General features: G+C 43.6%; 1 protein-coding gene across 1 annotated transcript in view; it reads right to left on the bottom strand.

Moving 5' to 3' along the window:
- LOC145394490 (uncharacterized) overlaps nt 1–19,567 on the bottom strand; it is a 442,434-nt gene that overhangs the window by 217,219 nt on the left and 205,648 nt on the right. The window contains exon 12 of the mRNA XM_080268339.1: nt 4,206–4,293. Within this exon, the coding sequence (XP_080124465.1) occupies nt 4,206–4,293 (88 nt within the window). The remainder of the gene's footprint in view (nt 1–4,205; nt 4,294–19,567) is intronic.

Here is a 19,567-nt window from a genome sequence, read left to right as displayed (position 1 = left end):
TACTTGAGCTTTACCGGTGAGAACAGTTTGAAGGAGTACTGGCCAATACTTTTTGGGCCAATTAAAACCTGTAGCTACCCTCTCAAACAACTGAAAATACTTTGTTAAATCAGATTCATTAAAAGGAGGGACTAGTTTAACATTTTTAGCCACATCTAAATCATCAGAGCTAGATGATCCAGTTCCACCTTGTTTCATGCGATACTCATGGTCTGCCTGAATCCTAGCTAGTTCAATTTGTGCCTGAGCCTGTGCCTGTGCCTCCTGAATACGAGCATTTGCCTGAAATTCAGCCTTCTGAATACGAGCCTGAGACTCCTCCTCATTAGCCTGAGACTCAGCCTCCTTAGCACGAGCCTGAAACTCACCTTCCTTAACACGAGCCTCCTGCAGAGCTAGCTGTATCTTAGCTATTTCAATCTGCTTTTGCTCATTTGGGGGAGTTACATTAAACAAACTTTTATTAATCATGCCAACAATTTGATCTTTAGAATGATGAGAGTGAACTGCAATTCCCAATTGTTGAGCAACAAGCTTAAGTTCAATCTTCGTTCTGTTTTCTACATCACACACTGTTTGCACATTTGACAAAAAATCTTTGGCTTCATCAAGTGTAGTAATAGTAGACATCATGAATAAATCACAGTCGCAAAATATCAAGCTATATCCTTATGAAAATATCCTGAATATCCTGATAAGAGGTCGCCAAATTTATGTTACGGAACAGAGAAAGATAATGTACACTTTAAGTGAGAACACTAAAAATCACTACTGTCCCGCAAAGTTCCAGGTTCAAAACAAAAGAGCTAAGTAAAATTACAAGTTAAAGTTCAATGCTCAAACCAACAACAAAACATTCAGGACTCACAAGGATAATGTAATGGCAAAAAACAGGCTAAACATATGGTCAACTGCAATAACCTCTATTAACACGAAATTAGCAAGAGTAAATTTATCTAAGTCAGCCCTGATAAAATGCCAATACCAGATAATACTCAGTGAATGCAAGACACATTATTACAGATACAAAATATCATTAATAAGGGCTGACACCCAAAACACGTGAATCACAAAAACCTTACTAGGCCCAAGAATAAACACCTTACGCTACACAAGAAAAAATGCAATAACAGTTACACTCAAATTACACAGCTGCTAGATGGCTGGAGTCTACCTGAGCACTCACAACAACAACAACTGTACAGGGGAGGACAGAAATGTGAACAAAATGAGGAGAAGATCCAAATGGCAATAATGCAGAGACTGAGCTCATTATATAGGGGCCGGCAGAGCTTGATACAACTTGTCAGAAGGACGTGCAAATGAAGCCATGGGGACAAAGAGTTGACAATCCTGCTCTGAACAACAGAATGAACGACTTACTCTACTATAAGGGAGGAGGGGGGGAGTGAGGTAGAACACGCTCGTGATCAAACATGCAGCTTACTGTACGTTAGAATTACACAAAGGATGATGAAATCATAGGCTATGTAACAATATATAAATATATATATATATATATATATATATATATATATATATATATATATATATATATATATATAAGCTTCGTCTTCGGAGCCATAGTGATGCCAGGAAAAGTAATACCAACGATGTAGATGAACAGCATCTCTATTATACCATGCGTTTCGGAAACAATCTCCATCATCGGTAGATTTGAAAGTTTGAAAGACAACAATCATTGTCAGGAAAAATAAAAAACCCTTTATTCTATGATATATTGCACAAGGTAACATAATAAGACGCAGAAGGATGTTATATAAAAGAGGTAAAGTATAAAAGCAGCACGCTTACTGTTCACCAAATCAGAATAATTTTACGAAAGTTAACTAGGGTAGAAATTAAAAATACAAAGTAGGAGTTGACCTGTTAAAGTAGCTATTGAGTGAATAGTTGGGTGTTCGCTAATCGAACTACTAAAACTGGGTCAAAATCTATGAATCAAGATAGAATCGGCAGTGACGAGGTCAGAGTAGGACTAGCATGAGGTTAGTATCTGTATATCGGCGGGGGAAAAGAGGTGATCATAAAGGTGGGAATTCGCACTGACAGAAGAATAAGAGAGTTTAGAAAGGAGTCTTCCAATCCGAGTGGATTTAACTTAGTGCTCAATAATTCGATGGAGCACCAACGTGAGGTCGACCCCAAGTATTTGGCAGGAGAGCTAGATCATGATAATAAATAAATCACATTGGACCAAAAGTCAGTAGGAAGGCAAGAGAATGTTTGAGAAAGCAGGCAATAGTGCTCTTGTTGGTAAAGATTATCATAAAATTAATATGTGGATAGCAATCACGGAAAATTTTGTTTAGTGTTTTGCTATTTCGCAGGTTAAAGAATCCAAGTATGGGAACTACGTTTATATACACTCCTTATCGACAGTGTGAATTGGCTTGTTTGGGGAATGCTTTGAATTTTGGAACCTGCTCAGTAGTTTCTCAAAAAAAAAGAAAAAAAAAGAACGGGATACTAATTATTGGCAAAATAGGCTCATAAGAAAAAAAAAATTGAGTGGAAAGTAAGCCAGATGGAGCACAAATTGTACGTCACTTTGAACAAGGAAGTTATTCTGTTAATATTAAAACACTACAGGATGTAACTGAGGAAGTTTGTGCTTAGGCGTGAGTAGGTTTGCGGTAAACACTTGTGGATAAGTGATTGGAGTGAATGGTAACCACAGTGTAGGGGGATGGAAGGCTTTCATCTTTTTTAAGTTCATGGATGAAATAATATGTTGGAATGTTGGGAGTTAACATATTCCAAAACTTTTTAAATATGAAGAAGGTTATTAAAATTGAGGAAAGTGTCGTCCACGTACCTTCGGCAAATAAGCAAAATGGGTTTAAAATCACTGGGGACAGTTATCAATCCAAGTTTGTTCATTGTGGCAAAGAAAACCATTTGTATATCAAAGACTGAGTGGTCACCCCATCGTCACTCCAGCTGTTTGAGTAAAATGTGTTTCGTTAAATGTAAACAGTAGTTGGTAGGGTAGCTATCTCAGACAAGATGTACAATGATTTTCTGTTCAAGCCAACTGACGTGATAGTAGAAGTACTGGTGTTATCCGAGATGAGCCGATTCCTTTCATGCAGGGAACATTCGTGAACATGGATTTTTCATCAGAGCTAGGCGGGATGACTGGGTGGTCATATCCCGGAGGCGGTGGATGAATCGGTGGAGAGGTGGCCTGCAGTCCTAATGGACTCAGGTTCGAATCCCAGCTGGGGCAGGGAACAGTTTATGGATTTGAATTTCATAAAAACAGACTTTACTGATCTACCAGAAGACCCGCCGACATGTGAAAATACCCCCTCTAAAGTCAGTACACCAGTCATGTCCTAACCTAGCCTAACCTATCCTATCCTATCGTAACCAAACAAACTATTCTATCTTGTCCTGGCCTAACCTAGACTAACCTATCCTAACCTATCCTATCCTATCCAATCCTAACCTGTCTTAATCTAACCTAACCTAATCTAGTCTAACCTAATCTAATCTAATCTAATCTAATCTAACCTAACCTAATCTTACTTAATCTATCCTATCCTATTGTACAATGTTCCAGTAGACATCACGCCATAGTATAAATGGCTCGGTAGACCACACATTATAGTGACTCCGACTAATAGTTGAACTGTTACTAACTTCATCTTTAATACTTCGTAGTAAACTGTTTAGTTTATCTTCAAGGTTAAGGATGGTAGAAGAAATATCAGAATTAATAACCTTATACTTAGAGGTGTAACTGAGAATATGATTAAGCTTAAATTCATAATCATCCTCGTTCAAGATAATTAACCCACTTCCAGTACTGGGACAAGTATATATTAATTATGTCATTATTTTTGACTGATATCAAAATCTTACGATATCCGCAATCGTCCTTTTCTTTCACATAATAAAAATACCGTTTAATAGGATTTTATCTAAAGCAGATACATTATGCCACAAATACGTCCAGTCTTCCTTGTAGATGATATACTTCTTTCAATCTGAACATGATCTCTCAAAAGGCAAAAAGAACTCTACATACTTTAAGCGAACAGAAGGAAGAGTAAAATCCTGGCGTAACAACCAAACATCAAATTGACATCAATCATTCAGTTAATATAGATCAGGTCATCTCTAATCTTTCCTCAAGGCTTTTGACTTGGGAAGAGAAAGATGTGTATGGTGATCACATGGCGTATCCTCCCGTCACCTCAACACAGGCTCCCACCATGTAGCTGCTCCGCTCGCTCAGCAGAAAAGCCACCACTTCAGCCACTTCTGCATTTGACGAGAAAAATTTATAAAACAAAATAATATAAATATTTTCAAAACTAATTAAGTTTACCAAGTTCGTTAAGTTTGTCCATCAACTACAGCTGAAAGTAAATCGACGGTTGCGTGTGGTATTACTGGGGAATGTTTGGATGCTTTCCTTTTCAATGATGCTGGTATGTAATTGTGATTGTCTCTTGCCATTAAATACTGCCGGCACACGTTCTGTTGAGCCCCGGCACTTGTTCCTTCCACTGAAATTCACTTCCTTACCAATTAATTCTTCCCCTGTCCCCCTCCTTTCTACCGACTTGGTGGTTAACCACCAACATCTGGTTCTTTCCTTTCCTTCACACAGGCTGTATCATCGTTAGAGGACTGCCCTGAAAGTTTAGACAAGGTGAAAAGAATTATAACAATGGAGATTTGTGACTGAACCCATGATTTATCAGTCCTGTAGCGAGTCGCTTTGGTTACTTATTTTTCTTAGACTAGCCTCCCCAAATGCTTCTCTTCATACATTCAGCCCTCATCCTAAACCATCTATCTATTACGTACCGGTAATATCACTTCTAACCTCACTCTAGCCTTCAATATAACTAATGTAGCCCTGTTTTTATACAGAAAGCATAACTGCAGTTTCCAGAAATGAACAATAGAAAGGTTGTAGTACAAAACTGCATTATTAAGCATTCAGTCTATTACCTTATGAGATACATTCGTTAAAAGTCAAAAGCCAGCTTAGGACCGTACATATTATATATTAGACTTATTACAAATAAAAATAAGGTAGACATGATCTTTCTCCTCCCCCTCCGCACACACACACACACACACACACATGGGAACCCGAATTCACTGAGTGTCCCTAACTATGTCACTCATGTACTGAGTCACTCAACCTTTCTTAAAGGAGAACTCTGGCAAGTTACAAGCACAGACTTCTCTGAGTTTCACAAATGGGTAGTGTTGAAAGGTGGGAGTATTAATGGTGTCTGGTGTGTATCTGTGGTCCGGGTGTTTTGCGTCTTAGGTGTGTCTGGAGTGTATCTGAGGGGTTTGTCCAAAGGCTAAATATGTGTTGTAGTGTATCGGGGTGCTGGATACGGTCTGGGTGAATGAAGTTTTGAAAGGTCTGAGAGATGAAGGCGCCTGATGGCACCAAGGTATTGATTACAAATTCAGTCATTGCTTTCTATGTCTATTGATGACTAAATTTTCTTCCGTAATCATAATTTGTTGTGGGCTAGCAGATCCATGAAAAGGTGCCACGAATGACATAACCATTATAATAATATACAATAAAATAAACTTACAAAATGAGTGAGGTTTCATTCTCTGCTGTGTTATGTCTAATTGTCCTCATTATTATAAGCCTGACATGTACACAGCCCTCGTGTGGAATACTGTATTATTTAACAGGGGACTAGACTTGTTCATACATGGGTGACATTATAAGAATACAACTCATAGGATGATGGATAGATAGATAGATAGATAGACAGATAGTGTAATAGAAAGGAGCACCAGTCAAGGTGTGGGAATGGGAAATGTGTCAGTGAGACCTGACCAAAGGAAATGTGTTTGCGATTTCAGTGGGAAAGGAAATGTGTCTGCATTTCTCACAACTATGATATGTGGTATCTTGACCATATAATATGTAAATGTTGAGATTTGGTATTAGTTGTCGAATAGATGAAGACAGGAGAAGTTAAAGATGGATACAGGGTCTTGATCGTAGTTTATTATCTTCAAGGAAAAGTTTGAGTAGTGTACAGTATGTATTACACAGGAACGCAATTTACTAGCTAAGTTCTCGTCGGACCCCTCTTCTCTCTTCCTCTCTCCACAACCTCTCGGTTCTATGGCTAGTCCCCTTCTGACTCTCTAATTCTTCCATCCTTCTCTACGAGGGCTAGTGTCACGTGTAATATTCAGTCAGGGAAAGTTCCACATTACCTACCTCCCGAAGCACTGGTGTGTGGCGGGTGAGTATGAAGCAGCAGCCAGACCTAACATGTCTGGTAACTGTGAATGTGAAGGAGGGGGAGGCGGGGGATTAGGGACAGAGGAGGGTTTAGTATCGATAGATTGGGAAACACGTATAGGTGTGCAGTGTTTCATTTGAACGGTGTGTCTGAGTTAATTTAGTAAGGATGAGATGACAGTATGATGTTTATGAAAACACAAAAAATTACGTAAATGTCTGTAGAGCTAGTGTTGTCAGGAAAATTATGGAAGTTTGCTGGGTTAGGACAGAAGTTTGAATGCTTTCATTCATTTCATTTAACATGAGACGTTTCCCCAGGATATATAGATAATGATAACACAAATTTTTATATTTTGTGTTGACTCGAAAACAAAACCACTACATTCTGTCTCTGTCTGTCTGTCTCTCTCTCTCTCTCTCTCTCTCTCTCTCTCTCTCTCTCTCTCTCTCTCTCTCCAGCATGTCTATCTATCTGTCTATTGCCAGACGCCTCAATCCCGTTTGGGGTGGCCACAAACAAATCGCCTCCAAGTCGCCCTGTCCCCCGCCATTTCACTGCCCTGCTCCCAACTCACACCCCCCTCTCTCATATACCTCTCCACCCCATCCCTCCATCTCATCCTCGGCCTCCCCCTCCCTCTTCCCCCCTCCACCTCACTCTCATACACTCTCTTCGTCAGTCTTTCACCCTCCATCCTATCCACATGGCCAAACCACCTCAGTGTGTTCCTCATAACGCTTCCTATCACATCCACATCCACACCACAACGCTCCTTTATATCCTCATTCGTCAGCCTGTCTCTCCATGTGACTCCACAGGCTCCTCTTAAATAATTCATTTCCGCTGCTCTCACTCTTGACTTGTGTCCTTCCAACAACATCCAAGCTTCACTTCCGTACGTTAGAGTTGGTATCACAATACTGTCATGTAGTAACTTTTTCACTTCCATGCTAACTTCCCTGTTTCTTATCACTGCTTTCAAAGAACCAGCAACCTTTCTTCCCTGCTGTACCCTTTCAAGCACTTCACCCTCCAAACCTCCATCCTTACTCATGTAAATCCGTATAAATTTGTTTATTTATCCTCTGTCGTCCCACTGTAAACATCCGCCTGAAAACATTTTCAGTGTTATTCTGGTAATTATTCATCTCGAACTTAGTCATGGGTAGTGCGCAATAATTGTACTAAAAAAAAAATATTCATATGGGCGATTAACAGGTTTTTGGTTTTCCTATAGACAGAATGACATGGGAAGTCCTTATTATAAGATCAGTCTCTGTAACTATCATTCCTATCGAACATTACGAAACGAATCCAAAGAAGCATACCTTTGATGGTAAACATGTACTGATACTGTGACATGAGCAACTCTCCATATCCTCCCACCCCCGGCCACCCTCCCTCCCACTCACAGTTCAGACAAGTGGGGTCTGGCTGCTGCTTCGTGACTATTCGTCGACCAAAAATGCTCCGAACAGTGGGTAATGCGGAACTTTCCCTGACTGTTCATGTGGGATTGTTCTAGAATCTTGTGTGTGTCTGTGGGTATGTAGCGTTTCCGGTGACATAGTGCACGTGTGGCATTCCTTACAGAAACGCAGACACATTTCCTTTCCCAATGAAATCGCAAACACATTTCCTTTGGTCAACTCTGACTGACACATTTCCCATTACCACACGTTGACTCGTGCTCCTATCTATTACCCTATCTAAGGACTCCATATTATAATAATACAAGTCATAGCATGATGGATAGACAGATAGATAGATAGACAGTGTAATAGATAGGAGCACTAGTCAAGGTATGGGAATGGGAAATGTGTCAGTGAGAGTTGACCAAAGGAAATGTGTTCGCGATTTCTGTGGGAATGGAAATGTGTCCGCATTTCTGTAAGGAATGCCACACATGCACTATGTCACAGGAAATGCTACATACACACAGACACACAAGATTCTAGAACAATCCCACATATACATTACACGTGACTAGAGAGTCAGAAGGGGGCTAGTCATAGAACCGAGAGGTTCTGGAGACAGGAAGAGAGAAGAGGGGTCCGACGAGAACTTAGCTAGTAAATTACGTTCCTGCGTAATACATACACTGCTCAACTTAAACTTTTCCTTGAAGGTAATAAACTACGATCAACACCCTGTATCCATCTTTAACTTCTCTTGTCTTCGACTACTCGACAACTAAAACCAAATCTCAACATTTACATATTATATGGTCAAGATACCACATATCATAGTTGTGAGAAATGCGGACACGTTTCCCTTCCCACTGAAATCGCAAACACATTTCCTTTGGTCAGCTCTCACTGACACATTTCCCATTCCCATACCTTGACTGGTCCAACCTATCTATTACACTATCTTATCTATCTATCTATCTATCTATCTATCTATCCATCATGCTATGAGTTGTATTATTATAATATGGAGTCCTGACATGGGTGCATACTTACACTTTTTGCCACTAAGTCACATTCGCCAGGCAAATGTCGAACTGCAGACGACTTCTCTATCCAGTCGACTTCCATACGACTGAATATAGCTTAAGAAACACCTCTTCTGTTGGATGTGTTAAGAAAGGCTATATGGTCTATCCCGTCCAGTTCGAAACCTTTCTCATGATTTATTTATAAAATATCTGGGGAAGGCAAGAATAAACTACAAGAAAACGTAATGGCTGCGAAGATATAAAGTGTGACAGTATGACCCTTTCATTGCTGAATTCACCATCCAGGCGCCTTTATCTAACTTACGAAAGGCTTCTCTTATTCATGGGCTGATGAAGTAAGTAAGTAATAAGGACTAGCACCAAGCCCAAGAGGACTATATGGCCCTAAAACCGCTGCATAAAGATGACAGGTATGCTATGGTGGAATAAAGGTAGGGGGGAAGGTGGGGAAGACACTAAATGTGAGGCAAGATACGGGTTTGAGATAGGAAGTGCATGAGGTGTGTGATGGAAAACACAGGGGATTCGCCAAGAAGATCGGCTAAGGTAGGGGCACGTCCAAGGGAGTAAAGGAACGGGAGAGTCTGTCTGCGCACGGCCTGGAACCAAGGGCAGTCAAGCAAAAGATGGTGGACCGTGAGTGGGACCCAACTACATTGACAGATCGGAGGAGTGCCTCCTGACATTAGAAAGCCATGTGTGATCTGCGTGTGACCAAGGCGCAGACGGGCTAGGGCTGTTTCCCAACGCCTGTTGTGATGGAAGGACGACTGCCAGGGAGTGATAGTATATTTGATGGAGCGGAGTTTATTATTAGTTGTAGACATCCATTCTGCCTGCCACTTCTGGCCAAGGAGACAGGTAACAATCGGGAGATAATCAGTTGCTGGGATAAGATGAGGTGTGACAGAACGAGAGGTGACAGCTGTACGTGCCAGGCAGTCAACCCTCTCATTACCCGGTATCCCAGCATGGCTTGGGACCCAACAGAAGGAGACAGACTTCAATCTGGTGTTAATACGGAACAACCATTCCTGTATCTCTAACACTAGTGGGTTGCTGGCCGGGATAGACTGAATACCATGTAGTGCACTAAGTGAATATGTGAAAATAACAAAGGTGTGTAGCCTTGATCGGTATATAACACGAAGGGCCAGTAAAATGGTCAGCAGTTCAGCAGTGAAAATACTGGTGACTGGTGAAAGGCGGATCTGATAGGTATGGTCTGGGAAAAGAACAGCAAAACCCGAGCCCACAGAAGACTTAGAGCCGTCTGTGTACACTGGGGTCGCTGAAGAGTGACAACGCATATGATCCATAAAAAGATGGTAAAGTTCCTGTGGGGTGAAAGAGGACTTTGGACAAGAGAGCAGGCCATCACAGACAGTAGGGCGAGGAAGAAACCAAGGTGGGAACATAGACTCTCGCAGAGGGAGAACTAAAATAGCAGGGAAAGAAAGGGATGCAAGTAAATTGGAGACCCTACAAGGAAAAGATAAAAGCTAACGAGGGCGGAAAAGGAGGGGAGAGGTGCGTAACAGAGGAGGGGAAACCAGCAGATGGGTGTTGTAGAAGGCGAATGTGATAACGGAGAGTTAGCCTGTCACGTCTGGAGGACAGAGCGGGCATACCCGATTCGACATACAGGCTCGTAACCGGGGTGGAGTGAAATGCACCCAACGCCAGACGTAAACCATGATGGTGAACAGAATCAAGGTGCCAAAGAGAGGAAGACGAGGCAGATGCATAAACCTGATAGCCATAATCAATCTTTGACAAAACTAAGACAGTATGGAGCCAGAGCAGAGTTGTACAGTCTGCATTTAGGACATATGACTAAAAGTTTGTAATAGCCTAAGTCTGAGGGAAGCAGAGGTCTTAAGGGAAGTGAGATGTGGGGACCAAGTCAGTTGAGAATCAAAGACAAGGCCAAAGAAAGGGCTGATAATTGGTATGGCAGGGGGGTACCATATAGTGTAAGAGGGGATTGAGGGATTGAATGACGGGTTGTAAAAGTTATAGCACAGGATTTTGGGGGGAGAATTTAAAGCCAATGATCCGTAGCCCACCCTGCGGCGGCATCTATAGCTGATTGAAGTAGGACTCGTAAGGCCAGGACATCCGCTCCAGCTGCATATATAGCAAAATCATCTACGTATAATGAAGCCCGAACACCATGCGGGAGAGATGAAATGATATCATTTATTGCAAGGATAAAAAGAGTAGTACTAAGCACACATCCCTGTGGGACACCCTCATGCTGTACATAGGACAGGGATAAGACATTCTGAAGGTGTAAAGGTCCGGTTACAAAGAAAGTCCTGTGAGAAGACCCCCATAATGCCATTAATTCCTGAGTGTTGTAGGACACGGAGAATATTATACCTCCAGACTGTATCATAAGTCTTTTTGAGATAAAAAAAAACACTGCTATGACCACCTTTGAGTTAGTGGAGGCTTGTCAGATGAAGGTTGCTAGCCTCATCAGTGGATCTAGGGTGCTCCGGCCCTTGCAGTAACCATATTGTAAGGGTGAGATTGCACCGTGTGATTCTAAATGCCATCTTAGGCGAGAGTTTACCATACGTTCCATCAGTTTACATAGACAGCTAACAAGAGCAATAGGGCGATAATCTCCAGGTGACGACCCAGATTTGCCAGGTTTAAGGAATGGTAGGAGGTAGGCCTGTCTCCACTCATCAGGGAAGTTCCCATTGGACCATATAGTATTATATATTCTAAGCAGAAAGTGAAGGGCTGTCTGGGACAGATGTTTTATCATGTTGTACTGTACACCATCGGGTCCCTCACAGGTAGAACCGCAAGCAGTTAGAGCTGCTTTGAGTTCCGAGCTGGAGAATGGGGCATTGTACGCCGCATCTGACGACAGCGTGAACTGTAAGGGCGTCCGTTCTGAACGTCTTTTGGTTGTTAAAAAAGTAGGGGGGAGATGGGACCCACTGCTAATCTGGCTAATGGTGACCCAGAATATTGGCAATCTGAAAAGCATCACCTATGGCTCCATCATTGTGGTGAGGACTGGAGTCGGGGTTCGGCCGCTATTTTCCTGATGCAGGACCATATACGTGGCATGGGTGTGTCTGAGACGATAGTAGAGACATAAGAAATCCAGCTGTTCTTTTTTGCTCGACGGATTGTGCAGCGAAGGAGAGCATTAGCTTGCTGAAAAAATATAAAAGCTTGGATTTCCAACACAGTGCCCTTTTTTCTGTGGAAGCTCTTCCACCTGGCCCTCTTGACTTGGAGTGCTGAATTGCATTGGTCATTCCACCATGGCACAAATTTCGATGACACGGGATGGGAGGTATGCGGAATAGAGGCTCGGGCAGCCGTAAGGAGAAAGGCTCGGAAACAGGAAAGCAAAGCTGTTGGATCATGGGAGAGTGGAAGAGGAGTGGGAGGAACAGCCTGGGATGTAAAAGTCGTCTAGTCTGCCCTATTGAAACGCCATCGAAAAGGACCAGGGACCAGATAGTAAGACATGCGGATTAGGAAATGGTCCGTGGCACAATAATCATTCAGGACCAACCAAGTGAAGTCCAAGGAAATCGTTGGGGTGCAGACGGATAGGTCAATGGCAGAGAAAGTTCGAGTACGGGTGTCAAAATGGGTTGGGGAATCAGAGTTAAAAATGTAAAAATCATGGGCAAGGAGGAAATCCTCCAAGGAGCGCCCACATGCGGTTAAAACAGAGTCACCCCAGAGGGGGTTCCGACAGTTAAAATCACCTAAAAGCAGGATAGGAGGGGGAAGGGTAGATAAAAGTCGATTGAGATCATTAAAATTGACAGGTACTGATGGAGAAAGATAAAGTGAAACCACTGTAATCCACCTGGATAGAAACACTCTGGCGAAGGTACATTTGATAGTAGTTGTAACAGAAAGGGTTTGATAAGGAACATTAACATGTATCAGGAGACAGGTATCATACTGGGAATTGGGTAGACACAGATATGAATAAGATGGGATGGAGGGAGGGGGGGTGGTGAGGTGTGTCTCTTGTAGGCAAAGAATCGGTGGGTTATATTGAGAAATTAAAAACCGGAGGTCTGGCCGATGTGTGGTAAAACCGCCGATATTCCATTGTATAATGGGAGCCATGATGTAAAATAAAACTAATAACAATTTGGAAGAATGAGGTCTGGTTTCGGAAGTTTACAATGGGCCGTAAAACTACGTATGTTCCATTATAAGAAAGATATACTAAAAACTTAAAATAAAAACGAATTTATGGCGGACGGGTTTCACATACCGTATTATCGAGTTGGTCCGATAGTAGGAATAGGAGCGGAGGGTGGAAGAGGCAAATGAGCAGGACGGTCACTATAGCCCAGTGGCATTGGGAGGGATAAAGGAGAGGGATTAGGACAAGAAGAAAGGGGGACAGAAGGGGAAGGAGGGATGGGAGTAGGAGGGGGATCAGAAGGAGCCGAATGGCTTTCTGCCGTATGGAGCATTTTTTGTGGACTCAATGGTTCCTGTAAAGGAGTTGCAAGAAACTCCATAATGTCTGTGAGGGTTTCACTCTCAGTACCCATTGGGAGTGTCACCTGTGGTGTCGACTGGGGAGTTGGAGCCAGTTGTGGAGTGGCTTGCGGAGTTGAGGTAGGGTTGGAACCATATCGTTGAGTCGAGACTGGAATCTTTGTTGAAGTAGGTGTTGCGGAGAGCAAGGGACGAGCTGTACGCAATTTACGAGATGGGGGAGAATGTGTGGATATTGTGGTACCCTTGGCATCTGATGCTGTGGGAGGCAGCCCACGTTTGCCAGAGAGAAGTGGACGGTGGGCATCACTTCGTGGCAGAGGGATTATTTGTTGGCGGAGAGAAGAGGAGGAGCGAGGGGGAGCAGCAGAACCGGAAGGACAATGAGGAGAAGAGAGAGGAGTGGACAAGAAAGGCGACAAGGAGGAGGTTGAAGTAGAAGAGTCTAGAACAGAGAAAGTGTTGGAAAGAGAAACTGCAGGGGTCTAAGAGTAGGAAGTAAAATAAGAAGAGGGAGAAAGGGATGTGGAAGAGGGGAGAGCAGAGATAGAGGTAGAGGAAACAACAGTGACAGTCGGATGGGTATGTGAGGAGGAGGACCTTCCTTCCAGCGAATCCTGGAAACTTCGGATTCGAAAACGTATACTGGACAATTCCGGGACGAAGCAATATGAGAGCCTTGGTAGTTCGGGCAGACTTGGATCTTTGCTACGCAGGCTGAGGAGGTGTGGCTGGGTTGGGCGCAGGTAGGGCACACTGCCTCTGACCTAAAGTATTTGGCTGGGGGGCCATAACGCCAAAAAGAAGAGCATTGTCGAGGATGAGGCATGTACTCTTTCACCTGGAGTCGTTTGCCACCCATAATCACAGAGGTGGAAAGATCGTAGTCCTTAAAGATGATTTTGGTGATGTTAGCCGAGTATTTACAGCGCCTCTGAGGGGGAAGCATGTAGCACTGGACAGAGAGTACTGGAAGGTGTTGGGCTGAGAAGATTGCTTGTACGTCGGCTGAACATTCTGAAAAGTTGCTGTCTCCTATGGATATATATAATGGGATCAGAACAGTTCCGGTGGTAGAATTTAGGTGGATATCTGGAACTGCCGAGATAGGGAGACCAGAGGGATCAGTAAGTGATAACACCTTCTCACCCTGCGCAGCAGTTTGTACGATTAAGAGGCGGTCTCTATTAGGACGTGATGTGAATGTGACATCGGGACCTACTTGTCGAAGGAGAGAGAGATGGAGAGTGAGGTCGTTTGTTGTCGGTTGGATGTTAAAATACTTGGGCCACGTCTGGTGACCAAAAAGTGATGTTAATGATGGGGGATTTGGAAAGAGGGGGGGAGGAAGGAGAGGGGCGGGAGAAGAAACAGAAGGATAGGAAGAGGAGGAAAGGGGCAGAAAAGTAGGGGGAGGGGGATCCGCCTGACTGGGAGAAGGTTTTTGAGGAGCATCTCCCGTTGCTCCTTGGGTAGGATTTGAAAGTTCATTACTGGCCATGGTGAGCCTAATTGTATACAAGGGAAATTAAACAGGTCCGCTCCTGAAAGCCTGAGTCAGGATTAAGAGCAAAAAATACAAGGGCTGCCATACCCATGGTTCCCTGAGGCCATTTGCGACTGACACAAAAGAGACAGCCTTGCATCCCATCAGCACGGCTCTCACACCTTAGGAAGGTGAGAAGAAAGAAGATAAAAGAAGGGAAAGGAAGAGAAAGGACCAAGCAAAATTAGTAGGGTCAAGGACTGGGACCCAAGGGCAGGGGAAGCAGGGCATAGCGACACCATCCCCACCATCAGGACCCAGCCCCAGACCACTGAGCCCCCCCACGACTACAACGGGCTTGGTGTTGGGGGGGATGGGTTGATGATGGCTGTACGATTATCTTGCTCTCACAGTTCAGCATGTCCCATGGAGAGAGTAAGAACATGGTACAGTTTTCCGATCCCTCCTTTGTTGAATTCAACATTCTGCTTCGAATGCTCTGAACCCCTGAAGCCTCCTGCTCCATCTCTATTCACCTTCAACTGAGTAAATCTCTCCCATTATTAAAGAAATTAGTGATCGCTGCATCTAACCCCTTCCAGTGAAATATATCTACTAATACGCATAAAATAACGTAAAGTTAACAGGAAAAAAAGGATAATCTGTGCAGAAGGTGGTGCCGATTATTCGAACCATCCCTGACAAGGTTAATTATCCTCATTCATTTCCAGTGAACCCTTGAAGCTGGCACGAGAATATGAGATGTCTCATACCATGATAGAGTTAACAGTAACTCTTCACACTATAGTGGTATTCTAACCCTGCCCTCTGAGCGGTCATAACCAGTCACAACATGAGGCTTCCCGTGACGTGATTGGTGTAGAAATTTCCCTCGTCAAAATGGCAGAACGAAAATGTGGCTTATGTCGTTACCCGGAATAAATACTATAGAGGACCCGTTCATGACAGGGTTTGCAGTATTCATATTGCTCTCTCTCTCTCTCTCTCTCTCTCTCTCTCTCTCTCTCTCACACACACACACACACAAGCAAAGTTCTGTCCCACATTTACCACCATACTTGCTCCCCAAGCAAACAGACTTACAAAACACCTCACACTCCAGTCGACACCCACACCTACACATTCCTCACCTACACCTTCATTCGATGCTAAACCATTTAGGAAAAGGAAGGAAGAAAACAACACCATCATCATCTTCATCGTCATCATCCCAAGTTCTTTTTCCCAGCCACGGATAGAGAATTAACAGAGGATATAGATCTGTCAGCTGACCACAAGTATTATTCTCATAAATCGTCTCTCTTTAGCCATTCAATTCTTTTTTCCCTTTACACTCATACCTGTCATTTACCCATCCACAATCACATTTCTCACATTTTTGTCCATCATAACACATACGCAAACCACTCACACTTACACCTCGCACCCATTCTTACCTCCTCATCCACACTGACACGTACAGTACATCCCCAGTATACCCACCTTCACCCACACCTGCCTCTAACCAAACTAACACTCACACTCACACCCACATCCAGAGTCACAACCACCAAAGCTTCACACCTACACCCATTTAAACTCAGTTCCACTTAAATCCACTCTTACCTAAATCCACACTCACTAAACTCCCATCCTTTTTACGCAAACTTTTCGTAACATTTCCCTCCCCCCTCCCAATACCAAGCCCGTTGCAGTCGTGGGGGGGGGGGCTCTGGGGTCTGGGAATGGGGCCCGATGGCGGGGGTGATGTCGCTGTATGCTGCTTCCCCCGCCCTCGAGTCCCGGCCCTTGGCCCTACAAATTTTCCTAGGTCTTTTTTCTTCTCTTCCTTCTTTTCTTTTCTTTTCTTCTCACCTTCTTAACATATGACAGCCGTGCCAATAGGATGCAAGGCTGTCTCTTTTATGTCAGTCGCGAACGGACTCAGGGAACCATGGGTACGGTATCCCGTCATCTCTTTCACCCTTATTCCTGACTCGGGCTCTCAGGAGTGGACCAGTTTATTTCCCGCATGGTACAATTCGGTTCACCATGGCCAATAATAAATCTACTCCCCCAATTCAAGAAGCAATGGGTGATGCTCCTTCTAAACCTTCTCCCAGTCAGGCGGATCCCCCTTCCCTATTTTTCCGCCCCTTTCCTCCTCTTCCTATCCTACTATTTCTTCTTCTCCCCCCCCCTCCTCCCTCCTCCCATTTTTCGGAACCCTCCCTCAATATCATTGATTTGGGGGGCGCCAAACATGGCCGAAATATTTCAATGTTCAACCGATGACAAGCGACCTCATTTCTATCTTTCTCTCCTCTGACAAATAGGTCCTGATGTTACATTCACTGCACGCCCTAATGGTGACAGACTCCTGAGTGTTCAAACTGCTGCACAGGCTGAAAAGGTATTGTTTATCACTTACAGACCCATTGGTCACTCTATCACTGGCAATCCAGATGTCCACCTAAACTCTACTACTGGAAATGTGCTGGTCCCGTCCTATATATCCATAGGTGACCACAGTTTTTCTGAATGTTCTGCTGACATCCAAGAATCTTGTCTGCCCAACACCTTGCTGTACTTTCTGTTCAGTGCTACACATGTCCCCCTCAAGGGTGTTGCAAATATTCAGCCAACACAGCGAAGATCATCTTCAAGGGTCGCAACCTTCCCACCTCTGTTATTGTTGGTGGTTCATTATTTCAGGTCAAGGAATACACACCTCGTCCTCAACGTTCTTCTTTCTGTTGGCAATATGGTCACCCAGCTAAATACCCAGCCACAGAGCCTGCATGGCTGAGACTCAAGTCTGCTCAAACTGCCAAGGCTTGTATGCCTCCTCGTCTTGGAAATGTCTCGTCTACAACTTTGAAACTGAAGTCTCCAGGATTCACTGGAAAGAAGATTTCTCCCTCCGTGCAGCCTGTCAACGTGCCCGTGACTTAGGATTCTCATCCTATAGCACTTTTGCTTGAGTGACCCATCCTGTCTCCACTACTTCTGCTGTCTCTCTTTCCCACCCCACTGCAAGTATCACAACCCTTTTCTGTATCACAACTCCTTTTCTGTACTCACCTTCCTATCTGATATGCCTGCTCCTTTGATATCACCAGTCTTTAACTCCTCTACTGTCTCGGCCTCTTTTTGTGTCTTTAATCACACCTCCATCTTACCTATCCCTCCATCTGTCAATGTTGTATTCTCTCCATCTGTGTTTGTTCTGCCTCTCTTCCTCCTCCCCTTCTCCTCCATCCTGTTCTACTCCTTGCTTTCAGGCCCCTCCTGTTTCTCTTTCCACCTCTTTCCCTGTTCTAGACTTCTCCACTCCTACCTCCTCCATGTCACCTTTATTATCCACTCTTCTTTTTTCCTCTCATTGTCCTTCCTGTTCTGCTGCTTCCCCCTGCTCTTCCTCTTCTCTCTGTCAACAACCACTCCCTCTGCCACAGCATGGCTCCCACAGTGAGCCCTCTTCTGGTAAACATGGGCTGCCCTCCAGTGCTTCGGATGCCAAAGGTTCCCCCAAACCCTCACATTCTCCCACGGCTCGTAAGATATGTACCACTCATCCCTCGCTCTCTGCGATGCTTGAAAGTGTAAAATAACACAGTACTATATGTAACTACTGTATAAAACTATAGGTCACAATATGTAGAACAGGTAGCTATGTCCGAGTCCTCCAGGAAGAGTTAGAGAACACATCCCCTTGCCTAGACGAACCAGGAATGTCAATTCACATAATGTAAATCCACATCACTTGTTGTCCCAGACCATCAAGAATTCTTAACCATACAATGTATCTCAAACTTCCTCGTCGGCCAGACGAACAAGAATTTCATGACATGTCCAAACACGTGGAGTAACCAGTCCTAGTCAGTTAGTCCATGTGATAGGAAATTTACCATACAGATCCTCCCCACGTTCTATATAATGTTGGAGAGATTCCCTTCAGATCAGAAAGGGGGTTAGAGAGAGAAAAGGGAGAGAAAGGCTGGTGAGAAGGTCAGACGTTAGTATCACGCTGTACTAAACTGTAGCTCACCTTTTTTTTATAACTTTGTGCACTAAACTTTGTAACCCAAGAGTGCTGTAACTCACCTTATTGACACTATGTCTCACTACTTAATTCTGGGTGAGCTTAACGATTCATAATCAAATGCCCAATCTCACTACAAGTACCTAAAACCACGCTATCGAGATTCGTGGCCAGATAACCTTCTCTGCATAATTACACCCCTCAGCTACATCTACTTACATTGGTGAGTTGCGGTAAAAACGAACCTACTACCCTTACTAACACTGGTGAGCAGCAGTAAAAATGAACCACAGTCAAGCTATGCCTTAAGAATTTATACTACGATATCTACTTCACTACGTTCACTGAGAGTGGTGGTGAGCTGTAAACGATGCTTATCAACGTCTCAATCACAGCAATCTGTGACTATGCACAAATTGGTGACTTCACGCAATCAAACAAAAAACAAACAAGCAAAAGAGAGAGCGAGAGCAGGTGTCACATCAACGCAGCTTAACTTAGTTCCTAATCGCTCCTAAATCACAACTCCACGATTATGAGAAACAATATCAATGATAAACTACGTCTATCAACAACTCTACAAGCGTGCAAGTTAATCTCAACAAGTAAGGAAAATCAAACACTACAAGACGAAGAAGTGAACAAAGAAAGAAGAAAGTGCATCTTCTGTGTGTTGACCCAACTTCAGCACATTTTCTCCCTCCTTGAACCAACGCCACCCTCCACCACGACCTCCACCTTCTCCATCCCCAACAACCCCTACCATCTTCTTCCCCACCACCACTACCACA

The sequence above is a fragment of the Coenobita brevimanus genome, chromosome 27 (genome assembly GCF_032717465.1).
Source record: "Coenobita brevimanus isolate Jiangsu-jjx chromosome 27, ASM3271746v2, whole genome shotgun sequence".
NCBI lineage: Eukaryota > Metazoa > Arthropoda > Malacostraca > Decapoda > Coenobitidae > Coenobita > Coenobita brevimanus.
This window is presented reverse-complemented; position numbering and strand designations above follow the sequence as displayed.